Source organism: Eublepharis macularius, chromosome 4, assembly GCF_028583425.1.
Source record: "Eublepharis macularius isolate TG4126 chromosome 4, MPM_Emac_v1.0, whole genome shotgun sequence".
NCBI classification, from domain to species: domain Eukaryota; kingdom Metazoa; phylum Chordata; class Lepidosauria; order Squamata; family Eublepharidae; genus Eublepharis; species Eublepharis macularius.
In genome coordinates, this window is record NC_072793.1 from 31966042 (window position 1) to 31987625 (window position 21584).

General features: G+C 43.6%; 1 protein-coding gene across 3 annotated transcripts in view; it reads right to left on the reverse strand.

The window, feature by feature from the left end:
• Positions 1-112: 112 nt before the first annotated feature.
• GGA3 (golgi associated, gamma adaptin ear containing, ARF binding protein 3) overlaps positions 113-21584 on the reverse strand; it is a 35816-nt gene continuing 14344 nt past the window's right edge. Inside the window, exons 3-18 of one of the 3 annotated variants that reach the window (XR_008596917.1) lie at positions 21048-21123; positions 17821-17919; positions 16773-16896; positions 16045-16148; positions 15013-15093; positions 13616-13753; positions 12694-12775; positions 11779-11895; positions 10916-11200; positions 8485-8552; positions 7770-8074; positions 5793-6055; positions 4823-4992; positions 4175-4285; positions 2013-2178; positions 113-1552 (exon numbers count right to left, since the gene is read on the reverse strand). Coding sequence is in view for 2 of the 3 variants with exons in the window: in XM_054978509.1 (XP_054834484.1) it covers positions 2068-2178; positions 4175-4285; positions 4823-4992; positions 5793-6055; positions 7770-8074; positions 8485-8552; positions 10916-11200; positions 11779-11895; positions 12694-12775; positions 13616-13753; positions 15013-15093; positions 16045-16148; positions 16773-16896; positions 17821-17919; positions 21048-21123 (2134 nt within the window). In the remaining variant the exon portion in view is untranslated. Of the gene's footprint in view, positions 2179-4174; positions 4286-4822; positions 4993-5792; positions 6056-7769; positions 8075-8484; positions 8553-10915; positions 11201-11778; positions 11896-12693; positions 12776-13615; positions 13754-15012; positions 15094-16044; positions 16149-16772; positions 16897-17820; positions 17920-19876; positions 19949-21047; positions 21124-21584 lie in introns of those variants that run through there. The other 2 variants (XM_054978509.1, XM_054978510.1) reach the window with 2 other exon arrangements.

Here is a 21584-nt window from a genome sequence, read left to right on the forward strand (position 1 = left end):
AGAATTGGAACCGTCTATGTCACAGCCATTGTCTCTCAACAAAACTGGGGTCTTAAGATGTAGGAGAAAAACACCGTCCAGTACCAAACGGCTGCCAAGCAGCTGAAGCAGATAAAGGAAAGCTATTTTATTGAACGTGCAGAAAAGAAAAACAAATGCTTTAGAGACAAATGTACAGTCTTGAGTGACGGTAGAAAGCTGTAACTTCAGCCTATGAACAAGTAACATTCATAAATAATTTCTGAAGCTTGTTAACAGTACACTTCCACACAGTGAGACTATGGGATCTTTCTGCTGGATTATGCACTATGGGCACAGCCATACTGCTGACACTAAGAAAGCCATTTGGTAGAAAGCACTTGTGCTTTTTTCTCTCTGGCTTCCTCAGAAAGAGTGACTTGCAGTGAAACCTGCTATGGATAGACTATGGCACCTGGCACATTTCAGCAGTCTAATGTAAAACCTTATGGTAGGGAGACTAAAATACCAGTAAGGATCAGGTAAAGAAGCAGAAGAAATGCCATCCTTATTCCATCAGATAATTCTGCCCTTCTCTGCATCTCCTTTTAGGCCCTTCAGATACATCCTGTAGATAGTTATGTACACAATTCTGACCTCTCCCAACTGGCACAGAAACATTCACATTGTGGTAACTGGCTGTGTATCTAGAAAACTTTAACTCTTTGCCTAAGCATGTCATTTAAAGAGTATGTGACCCTTTTTTTGTAATATCTGTATGTTGTTAGACATTTCTATTAATACATTTTATTTAGAACAACTCTTAACCTAATGCAGATTTTCACACAGCCTCCTCTTGACAGTACAATAAAATGTTAGAGCAAGAGGAAATTTTTTTAGAAAGACAAATTTACTCAAAGATTCTTTGAGAGGGTATTTAGATCAAAATGTATTGTGGCAGATAGAAGTGACTACTCCATCCAAAGCACTGGTAGTCTCTTATGTAGTTTTGTGCCGGCTTACAAATACAGCTTGCATTCAGAGAGTTCTGTCTGCCTCAATCCTGGCGTCTTTCCTACTGGGGACAATTGCACTTAACCACTTAAATACTTGGAGTGAATAAAAAGAGCACAGTAAACCCAGCACATGCATGGTCATGGCTTTGCTTTTTCCTTAGCTGCAGGCTCTCTTGAGGCTTTCCTTTTGCTTTTATGTACATTGTATGTCCCTAACTAGTAATACTGCCTTCAGGAGAAGAATCGAGACCTGACCTGTCCCACTTTCTACCTCTGACGCTGACAAGTGGATTCTCTTTCCTCGTGTTCCCCTCTTGAGCAATGGGTAAACTCTGCCTTTGTGACTTACCAGTTTCACTTCTCAACAGAATGCTGTTTCTGAATGCACAGGGGAAGTTGCCATCAAGCTATGTGCATACAAAACTTAGCTGCCTAGAAATCACACATTGCTGTGGGAAGAAGAAAATCGAAGGCAGCAGATTCAGAGCTGTGTGTTATGTTCACATGTGGCACAAATGTAAAATATACAGCTCTTTTTCACCAGTATGGTCTGTGCTGGCTTTTACAATAGATGTTGCCTAAGAAAGAAAACGGAGGGTCAGGACATGGCAGAAACCTCCTCTTTGGGATCCTGTGTTATTGCTCAGCAAGCCTACAGGTTGTCCTAGTTCTGGCACCAAGGAGGTAAAAATTGAGCATAGGAACATCTGTTAGGGCTCTGCCCCGAAGGAGCTTATGAAGGCATCATAGCCCTTTGTAGGTATCCAGCCAATACTGAGAGAGACCATCAATCATCTCTCTCTACTTAAAAGTTCTCCCAGTTATCAGTTTTCAAGTTTTAACAAAACGGAAGATAAGACTGGATTGGCCAAGAAGAAAAGCCTGCCAGGCCTCTGTTCCTCATTGCCCACACAAGTTCATGCTTGGCATCAATGCCCCCGACCACTTTACCCCAGAGTGCAGGAAACATTCTGGACTAAAGCTACAAGTGGAGTGGACGGGACATGTGAACAAAGGTAAAATAGCACTGCTGGGTACCTCATATACCCCTTCCACTTCACAATCATTCCAGTCCCATTGAGATGCCTTTAGGTCATAGGTTCCCCCACTGTTCGACTGGGGGGAACTGATCTACTTCCCCCACTTCTGTGCTGGGTTGGTCTCCTAAAGAAAAGGTCAGCCGGTATCTCAGCCGAACTTTCTCCTGCAAGAAAGAAGAAAAACAAAATGACACAGCAGTTAAGCACAGCAGAAAAACAGATGAGCACTGCATGAATTTTGAGGGCATGTTCTGTAATGCATGTCTCAGTAACTCTGAACAATCCACACCAGGGACCAACATTAAAATCAATCATAGCTCAAGCAGAGCCTTTTAAAGTATGCTATCAATAAATAATTGCTAACTATGGGATATCATTCTTGGAGAAAGCACAGTGTAGAAAGCCTGTGCCTATGCAACAGTGCAAAGTATCAAAGCAGAACAGAAACAAAGATGGTGGGGGGGAAAGCAAACACTACAGACACTATATATTACATAAGTATAGGAGTTAGGCTTTCCAGTTGCCCTCCGCTGTTATGCAATCTCCCAGTGGTTTGCCCCATTGCCCGCTCATTGCTGGCAATCAGCTGGAGGTGGCAGCCTCCCCCGCCCCCCCCCCATCGCCTGCCAATCCCAAGAAAGCGTGCACCAGGTGTGCTACTGGTGGGATGCAAGGACATCACTTCCCAACGTGGCGTCGAAGTGCTGGCTGTGGTGGTGCTCCTTTGCTTTGCAAAGTGCAGGTGCAGGCCCATGACCAGCATGATGGCATTACTTCCTGGGAGTGACATCATCACAGGAGCATACATGCACAAAGAAAAATCTCCAGGTAAGTGCCAGATCTCTCCTCCCACAAGGAAGATACAGGGAACAAATCTGCTGACATAACAGGAGTGTTGAGCTGAAGTGGACAACCTCTTATATGGCCCTAGAAATGTGAAGACCCAGCGGGGGGGAAAGCAAAAAAACAACGGTGGGTTTTTCCTCCAAGGAATTTTTTTTCCAGTTGATGTAAATTTTGAGGAGTACTGCCGGGGGGGGGGGGGGGATCAGAGGGGTTTTTTGTTTGAAATGAGTGGAATGGATAGCATTGTGCTTGGTATGTTTGGAGTTTTGTTCGTAGAAAACTAAGGGATCAATATTAACCATTCTACTTGGAATTGCGTCCCATTTTATTCAGCGGGGCTTACTCCCAGGAGTGTTCTTAGGATAGCTCTGCCAGGCATTTATAGTCTTAAGTTCCATAAATGTGCAATGAATACAGTTGTATATGACATCTAAGAGATAAATGATTAATTTTATATTGTTAAAGCACCAAAATAGGTTTAGGTTTGACAATTTTGTATATATTGAAATTTCCTCAAGGTTTTTTTCTCCCATGGCTTCAAAATTTTTGGAAATTTTACATCTCCATCTCTGTTTTCAGGCTGTAGATTACACTACATTATAGACAGTGCTATCTGGAGGCCTACTTGATGGCCTGAATGCCACGTATGTGTGCCAGTCTTTCCATTTCGTCATGAAGTTATACTGAACAGATCCAGAAGTGTCTTAATGTAAAAGCGGACTGGTTGTATCAGTCTTAAAGTCTATCTTGAAACAGGATTCTGCATTGTATCTGGGTAGTTTTTGCACTCAATCTTTTCCAGTTCTCCTCTTATTTATATCCCTCCCTCCTTCCCACTTTATCCATGTAGGTCTCATGATCCCTAGCAAAGCCTTTTGGGGTAGTCAAAGCCCCCCGCCCCCATTTTGTTTCAGCACAGGAAAAGCTAGTTGGATCCAACCCTCTGTTTTTAACAGCAGCCATTCAGATGCCTCTGGAAGCTCACAGAAAGAGCACAGCGGATAGCCAATGCCATCCTCTGGCCCCAATGTACCAGCTGGTAGGTAACGCAAGCGTATGCTGTTTTGAAATATGGAATGAGTCAGAATGAAAGGTCTCTATGTTTCTGAATCATTTCTGTCTCAAACTGAACTGTTTTGGCACTACAGATCAAGAGTGCATGCTCTCTCTTTGTCCACATCATCAAGAGGGAGACAGAGAGCATGCATTTTATACAGAGCGCCTCAACAGTCCGATATGAACAAACATGATAGGATTACCCATCCTAGCAGAAAAGATGGAGACATTGTGACTGCAAGCCAGAGCCCCTCTCACCTTTCTAGGATTTGCAAGCAACATGACCTGGGTAATAGCAGCAGGTGCCTGGATGGGATTGAATGGCGCTAGCTCTGTCCCTGAAGGTGGCTGTAACTTCACTTTCATGGACTGCAGGTAAAAAACCAAAGGACAAATTCTTATGTAACACTCGTTTGTGCGACTGAATGTCTGAGCGATCAGCACCATACATTTAATAAGCAGTGATCAAACCATAAAAATAAATACAATGAGAATGGGCTAGGGAGGAACATGAACTGACATTTTGATTCTAAATTCATTACAAGGAAGGAAGTCCCAATGATTCAACACAATTTAATTTCACCCTTAGGTGCTTTGGGTTGAAGCCCACAGCTGTGGTTTGTAACTACCGGCTGGAATCCACTGGGGCTTTTCTGTGGATGGAAGGATTTCCACCCCTGGAATGTGACGTGTTCATTCCTTTCAAGCTGCAGCCCAAAATGTGTCTCCTGCCCCAGAAACATTAAAACGTTCTGGTGGATCCAAGCCACTGTCATGCAGAGTTGTACCAGGGAACATTTCCTGCTTCTCATTAGAATCTGCACCGGCATGTTTCCTCCAGCAATAAGATGGCCCTGGTTTCTTTATGTTAGCAGTAGCTGACAATTACCATCTTGGTGCCCCTACCTTTGGCACTGCAGCTTGTAACACAATGTTTTTGATAGGAAGGGGTGCTGTATTTAGCATGGACACCACCACTACCAGCACATCAGGCCGCCCATGTGGACACTCCTTGGCAAAGTGCAGAAGAATACGCAAGCCATTTTTGTCATAAGCAGTCACAGGAAGAGCACTGCCTAAAAGAAGAAGAATGCGTTTACATGGTGCAAGAACAGAGTTGAAGCTAGGGGAGGGAATAGAATTGCGGTAACCCCTGGAGTGCTGAGAGCTTCATGAGACAGAAAAGCATCTATTTTGTGTAACTGAGCTGCATTTTGGCTGCGGCACTAAAAGTAAACGAGGGAGCCTCTCTTTAGTTTGCATATATACCATCTAGGACAGAACAGAAGAAATGGCCCACTTCGCGTTCTAATGTCCATCACACCATCCACGAGAAATTAACATTACCTCCTCAGATCTTTACAAAAAACTCAGATAATTTAACTATTGCAGAGAAGTGCCACATTCTGCCAGTGCAACTGGAATATGCAAGTGAGCCGAATGTGCATACACATGTTCTTAATTTCTGTATCATTCCTAGTGTTGAGATGCTGACTTTTCAGAAAGGGGGAAAAGTAGTAAAACGGCAGCAGATGGAAGCACTGCATAGACAAAGAGAAGTCAGAATTACTGACCCACACTGAGACACAGGCTAGGGACTCTGGCATAGAGAGGTTCACCCAGATCCACCCACGAGCCTTTAATAAACATTTCAAGCCTTTTCCTGAAATCAAAAGGGCTGGGTGCGGGAGGAGAAGAAACACAATCATGCAGGTTTTCTAAAACCGTATTCTTACAGTATTTCCAAAAAAACTTGCTGCAGGAAAGTAGCTTGGGAAGTAACTGGATCTCCAAAACCATGGAAAAGAATTGGGACACACAGTCAAATATCAAGGGAGAGGCAGGAAGGGATGAAAAAAATGTCTTAAATGCCTACTGGGCTTAATGGACTCCAGTGGGACATGGACGTTGGCCAAAGAAATCTCGGGTCCTTTCAGAGGACTTCCTTGTTGAAACAAGGCTGGCTGGAACAGGGGACTTCCTGACCCTGTAGTACAGCTGCTTGGATATGGAACGGTAGGGACTCCTGGCGTAGCGAGTGGAAATCCTGTAGAATATGTTGGAGGTGAAGAAGCAGCAGCAGGTAATGTAGCTTGTACATGGAACATGGAGGTTGCCATGTTTACTTGGGACGAAGGCCTGAAATGGAGAGAACATAGTTAAGAGAACATCATAAACATGCAACTTCTCAAGTGCTACCCTGCATTTCTATCTCTTGTTCCATGTGAACCACACTGTATATGGCAACAATTGCCTGCAAATACAGTACTGTCCACAGTGGCCTGTGATATATAGTATAAATGGAAGCTGCTGAACGAACATTGAGATTAAGATTGTGATTCAGCTGGTGGATAGGGTACTGAGCTCCCATCACTGATCCAGGCATTACCCCCAACAAAATGGTACTGGGTCACTAAAGTAAACGAGAAATGAGATTAAAAAAGTCAGAGCCCTGCATAATGACAACCATATTATGTACTCAGGATCCTTCTCCCAAGACCAGGATCCTCAGATCCAGTTTAATATTCCGTTACCTGGGCTTTTTTCTGCATTCTATTAAACAGAAATTGTGTTCTACCACATAGGTACATGCAATGCAATGGCATCCATTATTTTTCTCATGACAGTTTGCAAAAGTTATATATGTTTTGCTTTGGATTTTTTTAAAAAAAAACCCTATAGTTTTGAAAACTTTCATCCAATGCATTTTTCATCCATGTTCACTGACCATTCTGATTATATCTTATCTACTAATAGCCAAGTGGCCCTGATCTGGAGACTGGAGCCGTGAACAGCTGCATGCTACTATTCAATAGCACTCCCTCCCCAAAGCCAGTGTAGTGTAGTGGTTAGAGTTTCAGAGTAGGATCTGGGAGACTCATGTTCGAATCCTGCTCTACTGTGGAAGCTCACTGGGGGACTTTGACCCGTTTACACACTCACAGCCTAACCTACCTCTCAGGGTTGTCGTGAGGATAATATGGAGGCAAGGAGAACGATGTAAGCTGCTGAGGGTTTCCATTGTGGAGAAAGGCAATATATAAAGGAAGTAAATTAAGAAACACAGATGAAGATGGTGGGGGGGGCAGATAAAAGGTAAGTTGTTTAATGGGTTTGAAGGAGACAAGGATGCAGGGAAAGGTAAGCTTATGGAGACAGCCAGGAGGAGGGAAAGAGGAAATAAAGTTGAGAAGGGAATACAGAGGAAAATGAAGTACTCAGCAAGCTCTTGCAGGTTCCCCACCATACAACTGGGCCTGGCTCAGCTGACACTACACCACGGGGCCATAGGGGAGAGGCTGCTGGAGGGGAAGGGGGAAATGTGAGGACAGGGGGCAGACAAAGGTGGACGGGAAGGGCAGAAGGAATTAGGAAAAGAGGGAGAGGCTATGGAGGGCGGGGAAGGGAAAGGGGACATGGTAAGGAGAGGGAAAATAGGATGCCTCCCACAAGTCCTTGTGGGTCCCCCACTTGTAAGTACACCATATTCCAAATATGCGTATTTTCAATCTTATTTGGATGCAGAATAATCATATAGCAGAGTTAGAAGAGATGAAAAAAATCTGCCATAAGGCAAGAATCTCTATTTCATTCAACCTCATCTGCTCTCTACTGATCAGCCCAAGTTTCATTCCCGCATGTGCCACAAACAGGGAGCTGGAGCGATCTTAGTGGGCCGTGCTCAGAAACACCTGCTCGTTTTAAGGAACAGTTGAGTCAACTAATCCAGATGGCTGCATGTTATAATGGAAATACCCCAATTCCTAATTTGCTGGAGGGGACAATGGGAAGGGAATGTAACGAATGAAGTAACGATGATTTTCAAGCACAGAGCATAAGAAAGATTCCTTACCTTTTGGATTCATCCAGAAGATGTCCCAATGGATCCATCTTGTGCAGACCATTGCTTTCCACTGCAGAGTTAAGATACCCAGGGGCAAGTGGCATGGCATTGGAGGGGCCCGGTGGTGGTCCAGAAGAGAACATAAAAGGGGCTGCAGTAGGGACGGGGATACCGGGGACAGACTGAGGGGCTGAGAATGTGGAAGCCAGAGGTGCTGATGTTCCACACGCAACAGGAAGAACAGGGTTCACTGCAGAGTTGCAGCCGGCGGAAACTGGTTTTGGATTCAAGAAGTCCAAGTCTATTGGTTCATTCTGCAACAGAGGAAGTAGGAAAATTGCAGTAATCCTTACAGTCCTTTGAGAAGTATTTCCCTTCCTTTACAATGATCTATGATGGCCTTCCATCAAGTTGGGCATACTCACAAGGATGTGGGAACTGGGAGGCAGAAGGACAAAAGAGTTTACAAAAGACACTAGCCCATTTCATGCTGGCCTTGCCACACCAACTCTTAGAGAAGCGGCTATGGGTGTGGGGCTCCATCGCAACTGGGTGGGAACATCAGACTGGCCCTTATTGCCCGTGTCCCTCATGGGAGCAGAAGCCAGAGCAAAACTCAGTCCTATGCAGATTTATACGTGCTCCCAGTTCCTGGAGCCAAAGATCTTCCTAACATGTATCATTCTGAGTGACAGTTTATTCCCAACAGCATAAAGCCAAGTACCTGAAACATGTTCCACTGATTGCTCTCAGCTGATTCCTTTGCTGCGGTGGGAGCCGGGTCATTCAAGCCTGAGTGCAAGTGGCAATGTTAAGGAATCGTGCGGCCGGGGCGGGGGAAGGAGGAGAGACAGAACGGAAAACTTTTTAGAAGGCAAAAACATACCACTGAGCTGGAGAAGTTCCCATGTGGTGTACTGGGAAGAATGTCTGATGGAGAGAGGGGAGATCTGAACACAAATCCACACTTGGCCAGAAGAACACCCTGAGCAGCCTGGAGTAAGCTAAGCCGTTCTCTCTAAGCTTGTTACCAAAGGGACTGGGGAGGCTGAAGGGCAGGTGATGAATGTGAGAAATAAATTAAGACACACACACACCTGTTCCCTCCCCGCATTCAACTCAGTAACTCTTTGAGAACACAACTAGGGTGTTCACACATCATCTCACATGGAAAAAATCCTCCCAGCAGCTTTAATTCTCTCCTTTCCCAGAACCAGAAGTGAGCTGGTTCTCTGATGCAGCTGCCTGTAGTTCTGCCAGTTGCCCTGGAGATCCAACTGTTTTTTCCAGCTACAACTTTGCATTTACTGTATGGGATCTGAAGTTCTTTGCCTAAGGGACATGAGACCACCATACTGGTTAGGACTTTTGACCTCTATCAGTTAATTTCGGGAGTTCATTTTTTCTTTTGCATTGTTTGTGGATTTTATTATCATTTGTTTGATAGTTACCTTTTAATACATTTTTATACCAGTTTGGTGTAGTGGTTAAGAGCGTGGGACTCTAATCTGGCGAACCGGGTGTGATTCCCCACTCCCCCACTTGAAGCCAGCTGGGTGACTTTGGGTCAGTCGCAGCTCTCTGGAGCTCTCTCAGCCCCACCCTCCTCACAGGGTGATTGTTGTGGGGATAATAACAGAATACTTTGTAAACCACTCTGAGTGGTCATTAAGTTGTCCTGAAGGACGGTATATAAATCACATGTTGTCACACACACACACACACACACACACACACACACACACACACACACACACACACACACAAAATTGTTCATTATTGGGTTCCTTTTTTCATGTTTTGTTGTGTAAAGAGCAGTCTGTGCTGCACTATACATAAAGTGCCATCCCGACCAGCAATTATACCTTTCTAATCCCATTGACTTCAATGGACTTGAAGGGCATAACTCTGTTTAGGATTGCAGAGTTAGTCAAACTGATGTTAACGAATACATTTCCATTATTGTTCTCCATAGTAATTTACTTTTTCCTTATCATTATGACAATGAGTATGCACCAACCTTGGGTTTCATACAACTAAAATTTCAATACAGATTTAAAGTTTTAGGTTGAGGACTTGCTTTGGGGCCCTTTGATGTACCTTTGGGGAAAAAAAAACCTCTTCAGTCCCATGCAGGTGTCTGTCTCCTCCTCACACCCACATATTCTAGAGCCTGAGCAAACAGACGGCAGGCAGTGCCCACTTCTGGCCACAAGCAAGTGCAAAACTAATCAGGCATGCAGAAAATTAGATCATTGCTACCAGGGCTCATTTAGAGGGGGAACACGCAGGAATGCAGTTCCAGCAGTTCCCCAAAGAGGTCACATGTCAGGTGGCCCCGCCCACCTGACTCTCGGCCATTTTGGGCCCGTTTCGTCCAGGATTGGGGCTGAAACGGCCTGGATCAGGCCTCTGACGGGTGGTGGATTACTCTCCTGCTCAGCAGCGGCCCAATCCTGACCATTTTGGGCCCAATTTCGGCCCTGAATGGCCAGGAGTAGGTCCAAAACACCCAGGATAGGTGATGTCAGGGGGTGCGGCATATGCAAATCAGCTATGCTAATGACACATTTCTGGTGATGTCAAGGGTCGTGGCTTATGCTAATGAGTTATGCTAATGAGTTCCTCCAGCTCTTTTTCTACGAAATGACCCGATTGCTACGCTCGCACTGATTGGATCCTCCAAGGGAGAAAGGAGGAGCCAAGAAATCATCACACAGCACAAGAATTGGTTCCGGATGTCAGCTGCTTCCACGCATACCTGGTAATGCATAGAGATAGTCTGTACCCAACATTCCTAAACAGATTAGCTCATTCCATTTCATTTGTAGTCATTACACAATATGAAGAGAGTAGAGTAAACAAAGTGCTGCATACCAGAGATACTGCTCTCATACTAAGGAAACCAATTTGTTTTACTAGACCCTGCAAGTTCAAGCAAGCAAACATTGCCACATCCTACAGCGAAAGGGAAATAAACAAAATGTCTAAGGTTACCAGTTAACCAGAAACAGGAGTAGTGCACTCAATGTCATAGGAAATTGTATCTTGCAAGAAGCTGTACTGCTTCTCACAAACGTCAACCCCCTTGTATTTGGTACTCTCAGAGTAGGCAATGGTGCTTGGCAGTCTTCCGCAGCAAGTGCACGTCTTACCTAAGCAGAGAAGTTCCTCATCCAGCAAAGAGAGGGAATTGCCTGTGCTGGCCAACTGAGCTGCAGTGGCTTCAGCCTGGCTGGATGAACGACTCCGAGAATGACCAGCCATCTGAGGAGGAGGCGGAAGGATGGGGATGTCTGAGGACGCTGGTGCTGGAGTTAGTGTCGGTGCTGGCGTCAATGTCACTGGGGGCATGGGTGGGGGGGGCGGTGGGGGGGTACTGTAAGTGTCCAGTTCCGCCAGATCAATGAGCGTGTTGATGTTATTGGTAGAATCGCTGCCTGCAACGATCAGGAGGGAAAAGGTACAATAGCATGGATGCACAACAATCTCCTCCCTCGGCTAGAATTTACCTTTACCCAATTTTTTTGGTAAGTGCTGTACCAAAGGAACCTAATACCACCCTTGGGAAACCACTGTGCTATGGCAGAGGACACTCGGGTTTTGTCAAACGGAGACTTCTCTGCATAAAAAACAAAACCTCAAAACATTACAAGCCTTTGCTGGTTTCATGACGAGGTACATATACAGACATATAGGGTCCTAATTGATAGCACTCACAGCCAAGCCAGCTCTGAGTCACCTGCCCTTTCGCAACCAGGGTATCCTACATTCAGATGCTCTAATTCTTTGCCCCCGTTTAGTCCTAAGAGGGTAATGTGATCTAGGAGTAATTTGGGGGCTGCTGAAAAGGGGGCAGGGAAACAAGTGAGCAAGGGAAAGTTAGTGCTTTTGAGAAGGCTTAATCCTGTGAAGCCATTTTAGTACAAAGAGATATGAACTATGCATTACAATTATACAAGAATCTGGAAACAGACATTTAACAAAAAGGAACTTTTTGCCAAGGAATGCGACTCACCATCTGTTGTAGGCAACACAGAAATATCTACTTCACCATTGATGACTTGTCCCTCAATAATTCTTTTGTAGGAATTTATTACTCGTGATAAATTGTCGCTGGCCTGCAGTATATCTCCTAAAAGAGAGGGAGGGAGGGAGAGAAAAAAGAGAAAAACTTCATCATGGATATAAATCATTGGATTCTCAGTAATATTTTTCAAATCCAGCCAAATAATCAACTCATTCAAGTTATTCCCAAGACAAAGAAACAAGGTACTAAGCCCATTCTGTTATATTATCACCCCATCCATTTCTGCTACCACAATTTAGTGTATGCAGAAATGTGACAGACATACAAAAAGATTTGGTGGTATTTGAAGAAATACCATTGACTATTCAACAAAGGTTTTCTCTCTCTCATTTGACTAGATTTAAAATCACCAATTATGTAAAAACCATTGGCTTTTTGTATACACAAAATTACTTGTCACTCTATTGTTCTTTTAATCTGGGCTTTTATCCACAGTATCTTATCAACTGACAATTTACATTAAGGTCATAATTAGTTCATTCTACCTTGCCTGGTATACTGGTAGTTGTGCATCAGAAATACTCCTCCCTCCCAATAGGAAGTTATAACTCCGAGATGGCTAAAATGAACATTAAGATGCACACAGTAATAAGCAGAGAGGGGCTAGTGAGGACATGCTCTTTTACCAACTCTCTCCTCTGAGGCTTGAAGCCTGAAATTTGGTTAATATATTGGAAAGCACTTGGGTGACTTATGAATGTCAGTTCTTTTCTGAAAGGGAATGGGTGCTCATATGACATATTACAGCACTTCCTGTGAATTAAATGGATTAAGGGCACATGGACGGAAATACAGCTGTTACAGAACCAACCCCCCCCCCACTTCCCATGGCTCCTGTTTTACCCAAACTGCTGTCATTATCCTCCGTCTCACTGGCCAGCTTGAATAGGGTCCGCCTCTTCGTTTCACATCTGTCAAAGAGCTCCTGGAAATAATGGTGAGAGACAGCCACCAATAAGCCAAACCCAACAACAGGTGCAAGTCTCTTCTTACTCATTCCTGCTAATCCATTCAAAAACATCAATTTTAAAATTTTTAATGGAGAGAGCTGCTGTAGCATAGTGGTTAAGTGGTTTAGCTGCAAATCAGCACTCTACTGGCTCGAATCCCACTACTGCCATGAGCTCAGTAAGTGGCCTTGGGTAAGCCACTCCTCTAAGCCTCAGCTCTCCAGCTGCATTCTGGGGATTAATAATAACACTAACTTGTCAACCGCTCGCTCTGGGTGGGGTAGTAATGCATCTAGAAGAGCGGTATGTAAGTGCAATTATTATTATTTATTAAAATTTAAATGGAGGAATTACCATCTCATATGTACTCAAAGTGACTTCAGAAGCTCAGGCTGCAACTAGACGTGCAGTTAGAGATCAGCGATCAGATCTCCAGAAACCTTAAATTTTATTTGAAAGAAGACTCTGAAGGAAGGGAGAAATTTGGACCAGGACCATGACACTGATTGGACTGGGGTGACGGAACTGTTTTATTAACTCTCCCGCACAGAACACTCCCCTCTGTAGTTGCTGTTCATTCTGGAAAGGGAAACGGAGCGTCACTTCCCCCACTCCCTGGCCAGGTTGCTCTATACAAAGCAGGGATCTAGATTAGAGATCTATTGTATCGTTTCTAGTGCTCTAATTTGACATAGAAACCTGGATTTTTTTTAACTGCTCGCTTCTGCGGCAGAGGAATTTAATAGCGTGGCCATGGCCAAACAGGCAATATAACAAGCATTAAATATTTTACAAGAAAAAAAATTCTTACCCACCTTCATGAGCTCCTTATCAGCCTCTGAAGAGTCCTCTTTATTATAGTGAACCAACATCTCATTTAAGAGTTTCACGTTGTTGTTCACTTCCTCCAAGATGTGCATGCGCTTTGTTACTTTCTGTATCCGTGCCTCGTCCTTCATGTTTTTAAAGCAAAAGAAATGAAACAAGTCTTACTTTTCCCCCCTTGCATCATAAACCAGGGCAGCGTGGATTGAAGAATGCAAGGAGCCTAAGTATCTAGCACCCAGAGGTTCTAAAATTCTGGCTATAAAGATTTTACATCCTTCTCTAAGAAAAGTCAGATTTCGCCTTTTGGAAGACGTTATTCAAATCTGAACAGGCAACCTCAATCCTATGCAAGACAAACTGATTCCAAGGTGTGCTGGGTTAAGTCATGCTTGATTTGCATAGATCAGCCTTGAAACAATTCTATTTGAAATTTCTGGGGAAAGCTTGGAGTTCTGGAAGGGGAAGGGCAGCCTTGGACAGTATGCGTGTATACTGCACAACAGGAGAAACTGTCGTAAGAAGACACAAGAAGTTGTGCGCGCACAATTTTTTCTTAATACTAGGCCACACCAAGGTTTCAGAGGCAGCAACAGAACTAGACAGACAGACAGATCAGGACTCTGTGTATCCCTCCTGCTGTCTCTTCTGATGCTGTCTCTGTGTTTACTTAGATTGCTATTCTCAATTAAATTTCCTTCCTTTCGGCTGACTCTTCCTCCTCCTTTGTCTAACCACCATCAAGACAATCTACAATCTCTTGCCATCCTATCAGAGACAAATATAATGCTAATCCTATTCTTTCCTAATCAGCATGGAGTTCCTTTACACTAAAGGGCTTCTGTTTCTTTACTGAAGCAACAAACCCTTGTGTGAACTTTATTCACACAAGGTTTAGGAACTTTATTCCTAAGTAGCATCCCCATTCTGCTAGTTGTGCAAACCTAACTGTGCCAACAATGTAACGCTAGAAAGAATCACATACAAAGAGGGACAGGGTTCTTTTTAATAGCTGACTAGAAGAAGGGGGGGATTTGGGCAGGTGCAGCTTGTCAAACAGGAGGAGGAAACAAAGTGCTTACCAAAATTCCCTCTTCTGGACTACTACTAAAGATGCAAGAGTCCTACTTCTGAGTAGACCTGCTTAGAGTCGCTCCCAGAGTGAACTACAATTCACTGGCAGGCTTGCCTTAGCTGTAATCCAGGCTCTGGTTACAGCATCAAACTCAGATGGATACCAGATCATCGCTTAAGGAGAGCAAAGGAATGCACAACTTCCAACATTATGCAGCCCAAAGAGATTCTAAAACACTTCCGATAAAAAAAAAATTCCAAGCCCCAAGCAATCTCTGCCTTTACTCATCTATCAGTTAGTGTTCAATCTCACCTCTTTCACCATAGATTTAATAAGCTTGTTTGCCTCTTGTAAGTCATCTGGATTTTTGCTTTTTAACAGTTTTGCTAAAAGCTGTAAAAGAAAAGGGTGGGGGGAGAAAACTTCAGAAAAGTGTTTAGGAATAGTTCACTTAAGATCCGTTCAATTTCCCTGTTTTTTCAAGAGCTTTGCTTGAGGACTTGGTACCCCAGATGTTGAACAACTCTTGTGATCTAGCAAATTGTTTTAAAACTTTGTCTGCATTTGCATCTGGATGCTTCCCTTGTGCAACCGTTATTTCTGTGAACTTGCTTTTCATTTACTCTTCTTTATTTTTAATTGGGGTTTTATGAATTTGTGCGAGCCACCTTAAAAACCTTGCTCTGCAGAAAGGCAAAACAGACCATTCTTAAGTAAATAAATAAATGAAGTTTAGATTAGTCTTTGAAGCAGCAAAGTCTAGAGTTTTGGTGGTCTGAGCATACATTACAATTTTCCTTAACTGTAGCAGATTATAGGTATGAACAACAAAAGAGGGGGAAGTGAGTTAACCTTCTGGCAAGCATCACAAGAAGATTTAATGGCTGCTTATTGGAGTTCTCCCTTTCACTTTACCCAGGGCTGGATCTAGGGTTGCCAGCGCCCAGGGCAACACTAGTCTGACCCCTTGCGCACGCACAGTGTGCGCGCGCTCCCGGCATGGCGTGATGACATCACAGAAGTGACGTCATCACGCAGGGTGGAGTGTGCCACCCGTGCAGTGCGCCGGCGGAGGCAGCATGCGGGGCTGGGAAGCCGCCCGTGCCATTTGCCTCCCCGCAGGACAGGCGAATGGCACGGGCGGCCTTGCAGGACAGGGGGCGTGCGGCAAGCCAACCGCCCCCTGTACTGCGGGGCAGGCGGTTGGCTTGCGTGGGGGACTGGGAGGCTGCCCGCGCTCCCGCCTGCGCGCTCCCGGCAGCTGGCAGCTGCTCCCAGCGCCCCCCCGGCAGCGCCAGGGGCAGACTACCCCCCCTGCCCCCCTCGATCTGGCCCTGACTTTACCTTGGATTTCTCTTCATCATCAAACACAGGATTTTTGGGGCGAGGTGGAGGAGAAGGAATGAGGGTTCTCTCCACAGGAATTACAGGATCTGACAGAACAATGCCTGAAAGAAAAAGGAGAAAACAAATGTCACTCTTTTACCAGTGTAACTCTCAGATTTTCTTGTTCAGGTAAAGTTGCCTGTGCAAAAGAACAGAGAGATCTAGTATGTCAAAGCCTCTGCTACTTGCTGATGGTATGTTCTAGCAATAGCTTGGCAAAGACTAGTGTGCTATCTCGTTATCAATCAAGATCCAGAATGGCGGGGTTCATCAGCAGACAAAGCTCACCACAGCAGTTACTTCCCTTTAAACATGACTTTCCCCATTAGTTTGACCTTTTAGGACTGTTTTTTTGCTCTCAAGCCTGTGAGTTTGCCATCATTCTACTACCTGCTGATATCTTCTGTATTGTAAGACCTGATTTTACCATTACAAGCAGCAAAGATGAATTTAGCATCCAGAATCAGGCATGGGCAGTGAGTGAGATAAAACCAATGCAGCCAGGCTTACACTGCAACAATATTTAACACTAAAGTTGCAGGGGTGTTTGTATCTATTTATCAAGTCTTACTCAGCTGAGCATGTCCAACTTAGGTACAGTTACGATCTACAAAGCCATCATATTAAGAAGTTCTATTGAACAACAAGGAAAAAGAATAAAAGGCAAGGAAGAAGTTGCTCTCGACCTTGTCTCTTCAACATGTAGTAAGCATCTTTGATTTTTGATTCCTCCGGCAGGGCTACCGTCCAGCTGTAGAGCAGCTCAATTATTTTGGCTTTGACCTTCTCTGACACTCTGTCACCTAGGTACTGCCGGGGGGAAAAAAGGGGAAAGAATTAGATTTCTCTCCCTTCAGATAAAAGAATCTACTGTGAACCACTGTAAGTATAAACTGTGAGGGAAACTATGCTATAATCATGATCTTTACTGGTTTGAGGCAGTCTCTTCAGTCACACACAATTACTGAGGTGCTCCTCAGGATGTTAAAGGTACTGATCACTAGACCAAAAAACATTTCCCAACAATCTCTTCTGAGTAAGTAAGGGCCTTTGAGATTTAAAACGAAACTAAAAACTAAAACTAAAATACCTCTCTTATATCTATCTGGAACAGTCATAGGTGGGGAATCTGTCAGTTAAAAATTCTCAAAACAGCATAAACACCTTTAACCATAATGACTGAACAAAGACATTTCTAATTTCAATAATAAGATCAGGAACATTATTTAATGCACATACTGTTTTATTACTGATTTAGTAAAGTGAGCCTGATAGAATAGATTGAAACTGTGTGTCTCATACAGATAAATTAAGAGACAACATATATGGTTTTGAAATCCCCTTTATTCACAGGGGCAAAAATGTTTCATTATATGCATTTATTCCACATTATGGAAATAATATGCATACACGAGCATGTTGAAACAAACTGACCAATATCAAATTGCAAGCTTTGGTAATAACGTTTGGGAATACGAAGAGTATTTTGAAAAGTTAGATTAGCAACAGGAAACCTAACTCATGATTTTTGATAATGCCTAGAAATGAAAAAATGCAGAACTGTCAGCTACCGTTCGCTATTCTAGCCCCTTTATTTAAATCTGCACCTTAGTTATCCAAATGCCTTTTTAGTCTAGTTATTTATGTAAGTAGTGGTAGCCAGCGTGAACAATGCGTTTTAAAGATTTGAGCAGGATACACACATGCACATTAGAGGTCAAACTTCATACTAACCTTTGGAGAAACAACTTTAATTAATTCATTTAAAAAACGAAACTTCCCTACTTCATTATGAAATCTTCGCCCACAATTCTTCATACAAGCTTCCAGTACCTATAGACAAGCAAGAAACAAAACATGGTAGATCCAAGAATAAGGATGAATCTGTCTGGATGAGTCTCCTTACCCTTTCTGATGTGAGCACAGATTGATCGTGAGCACATCAACTACAACCTGTTACCATCTTCGCTTCAGATGGAACTCCCTAGAGACCAACCCTAACCCCCCCCCCCGATCACTTTCCTTTTTCCCCACATTTTTGCCTGTGTATTTATCCCGACTTCACTATCTGAGAAATATATTACTTCCAACATCCTCCCATGTTCATGGAAGAGCCATATGCAGGCCACATTATATGAGAAGAATACAGCAGGTTGGGATCACGTGGCTGGTTCCACAGTTGGACATCAAGTTCACACATGGCTGTGCGTCTAAACCCCAACATACATAGGGGGCAATGATGCCATTGGTACCTTCCAACTTGATGATGCAGCTTTCTCATTGTTCAAGTGCATGTGCACTGGGGTCTTTGTGAAGAATGGATGGTCAGCACGTGGACACCAAGCATGGTGAGGGGCCAGGGCTGACTTAACCCAAGCCCAGCCCTTTCTCCAGGGCACGTTTTTATATACATGCTTGCAAGCAAAACCAATTATGTTAGATATAAGAGAGATTCTTGAATAATCATGTAGTCTCCAAGCCAACAAAGACAGGACAACAGGAAGATTACATACTGGAAAAAGAGAAGTGTTCCATACAGAAACTAGAATTACCACATCCAAGCTTGGGATGAAAATACCTTTGGCTTTTTAAATGGTATAAGAACCCATGCAGAATTAAATGGGGATATCACTATTTCCTTCACAAACAATTCAGTGCTTTCTGTCCCAAGCCACTTCCATTTTATACACAGAGAAACTGGATTCTATCCCTACAAATTCTGCATTTGGGAAAAAACGTTTGCATAAATGCAATTCACGTGCATAAGTTATCCTGATTTGGGTGTTTGTGGCCTCTGGAATATATTGGTAAGGACTGAAATTATAGGTCAAGAAAGAGAGGAAGTAAGACATCTGGGGAGGGGAGAAGTGGACCAGTGAGGATGGAGGGGCAGCGATGTGTTGTCATGGGGAATTAACATGAAATTTTTTGAGTCATAGATGCTCCCCTGTGAAACACTAGAAACCCTGTTCAAAGTGTTTAGGAGACACCACAGGGACATTCTCAAGCTTTCCTTCACAACTACAATAATAACAACATTAGATTGGGAAGCCGCCCTTCAGGACAACTTAATGCCAGAGCAGTTTACTAAGTGTGTTATTATTGTCCTCACAACAATCACCTTGTGAGGTGGGTGGGACTGAGAGAACTCCGAGAAGCTGTGACTGACCCAAGGTCACCCAGCCCATTTCAAAAGGATATGGGAATCAAACCCAGTTCTCCAGATTAGAGTCTTGCCGTTCTTAACCACTATACCAAACTGGACACTTATTCTGAAACAAAAGTTTGGATTAATCTTGCCCAATCTTATGCATATTTACTCCAAAGCAAATCCACTTTAAGACTGCAGCATTAGGAAACATTAGGACTGTGCAACACGTACATGTGTAGATGGAGAAGATATACTGGACAATTCTTATTATTTTCTTTTGTAGGGAAGAAGTAAAGCAGCATTCTATAAGCAAACAGGTTTCAGGAATGATGGGGCCAGGTGAGCAATAATTGGTCATCCACTGCACTTGTGTTGTGCGTTCACAGAATGAGAAGGAACCAAAAGGCTTTAAATGTCTCTACCCCTTAGTGAAAGTGCCAGTCTGTATGTACACTTGAGATAAGGAATGTTATGATAAAAAGATACAGGATGCTTTGATTTACACTCAGGGAAGTCCTGATCTAAAAGAAAACATTTTTCTGTGGGAAAAAGAACCATAAACTTCTCAGATTGCAGACTGAAAGAAGGTAAGATTCCTTTATGGAGACAAATAGACAAGATGAAGCACAATTTGCTCACCTGTCAAGAAAGCGCAAGATAGATATTTGGATATCCTGAGCTGGGTCATAAACATTTTGGAACCTAAGCCTCTGTTTGATTGGAGAAAAGATACATGTACGGATCCCAAATTCTTGACAAGTCAAAGTGAAACCCTCCGATCTGGGACAGGAAAAGTTAAAAAATCAGGACACCCTGTCAATAGCGCAAGCCAAGGTCTAGGGAACAAGGGAGCAATGGAGTGAAGCCTGTCTTGACCACACTCTATTTTTCAAAATAACGGCAGGCTTGCATCTATTTCCGAGAAGGGAATGTCAAGGTAACACTGCTGACTGTACAAATAAGCTAGCCTTATATTTTCTTTTCTTAGTTCTGTATTTTTAAATTTAATTTTCCAGTGTTCTTGCACTCTAGTGAACTGAGACTGTATTTTGGTAAATAATGATATTTTCCTTTTCAAGATCTCAAGCTACGTTTAAAGTCTTTCCCAGGGCATCTGGCTGCTCATCCACTCAACAGACCAAAAACTCCTGACTGAGCTACCGTTAGCTGGCCAGGAAGGAGGGTTGTGTGTGAAGTAGAACACAAACACACAAACTGTCCCTGTCTATGAGCTAAGCTACACGAGGACGCGCACGTGAGGGGAGTCGCAATATTAGCCGGGAAGCTTAGTTTTAAAAGAGATCGGAAGACTTTGTCAATTTCCCCTCTCTACAGACCCAGGGAGATGCTGCACAGAGGGTTTGTTAATTTCCTCTTTGCCTCCCAAAGGCTAGGTCAGTTTCACCTCCCCTTCTAGGAAGCAAAGAGGAAATTAACAAACACTCTGAGCAGCATCTCTCTGACTCTGTAAAGAGAGGAAATTGACAAAGTCTTCCAATTTCTTTTAAAACTCGGCTTCCCAGCTAACACTGTGACTCCCTTCACATGCTTGTCCTTGCGTAATTTTGTCTCTTGTAGCTTAGCTCTATGCCCCAAGCCACAGCTAGAGAAATAAAAGGCAGTGCTTGGGTAGTGGTAGTGCTTGGGTAGTGGTAGTGCTTGGGTAGTGGTGCTAGCTACCGAAGGAGAATGAGAAGCAAGTGCCAGGGGATGAAGAAGCGCTCTCACATGTATGCAGATACTCTTCTGCCTCTTGGGCAAAGACAGTGGGAAGGAAGAGGAAGGGAACTCTCTTACAAGGGACACTTACTGTCAAAGCCTGGACTGCCTCCCATTCCTGTGGTGACTGGACTTTATGAGCCAGCAATCTCACAGCTATCTGTGGTCTGAAACAAAATAAGGAGAAAACTCTCATTTTCCATCTACAGCTGCAGCTTTCATTGTTCGTGCTGCAATCACATATTCAGGCTTTTCTTTGCAAATATAGCAGTGAAAATTACTCTGTAGGTAAAAGGCAAGAAAGAATACTAAAACAGTCAAGGGGTTCCATCCAGCAAAATGATTCCCAATCTTACAGGTTCCTCTCCTCTTATCAGCCATTTCTGACCCTGGAAAATTTTATTATAGGGGTCTCAGGACCCTCATTGAATAAGAGCCACGCAAGTTGAAAGGCTCCAGTGGGGAGGGGAAAGGGAGCAAAATTATTCCCTTCTTCCTCTTTTGTCAGCTGACCTCTCCATTCATGCAAGAGACAGGAAGCAGCAATTTTTCTCCCTCCAAGTCATGTGGCTATTACTCCACACAGATCTGGTGATCCAGGGAATAAACTTTTCAGGGGCTGGGATTA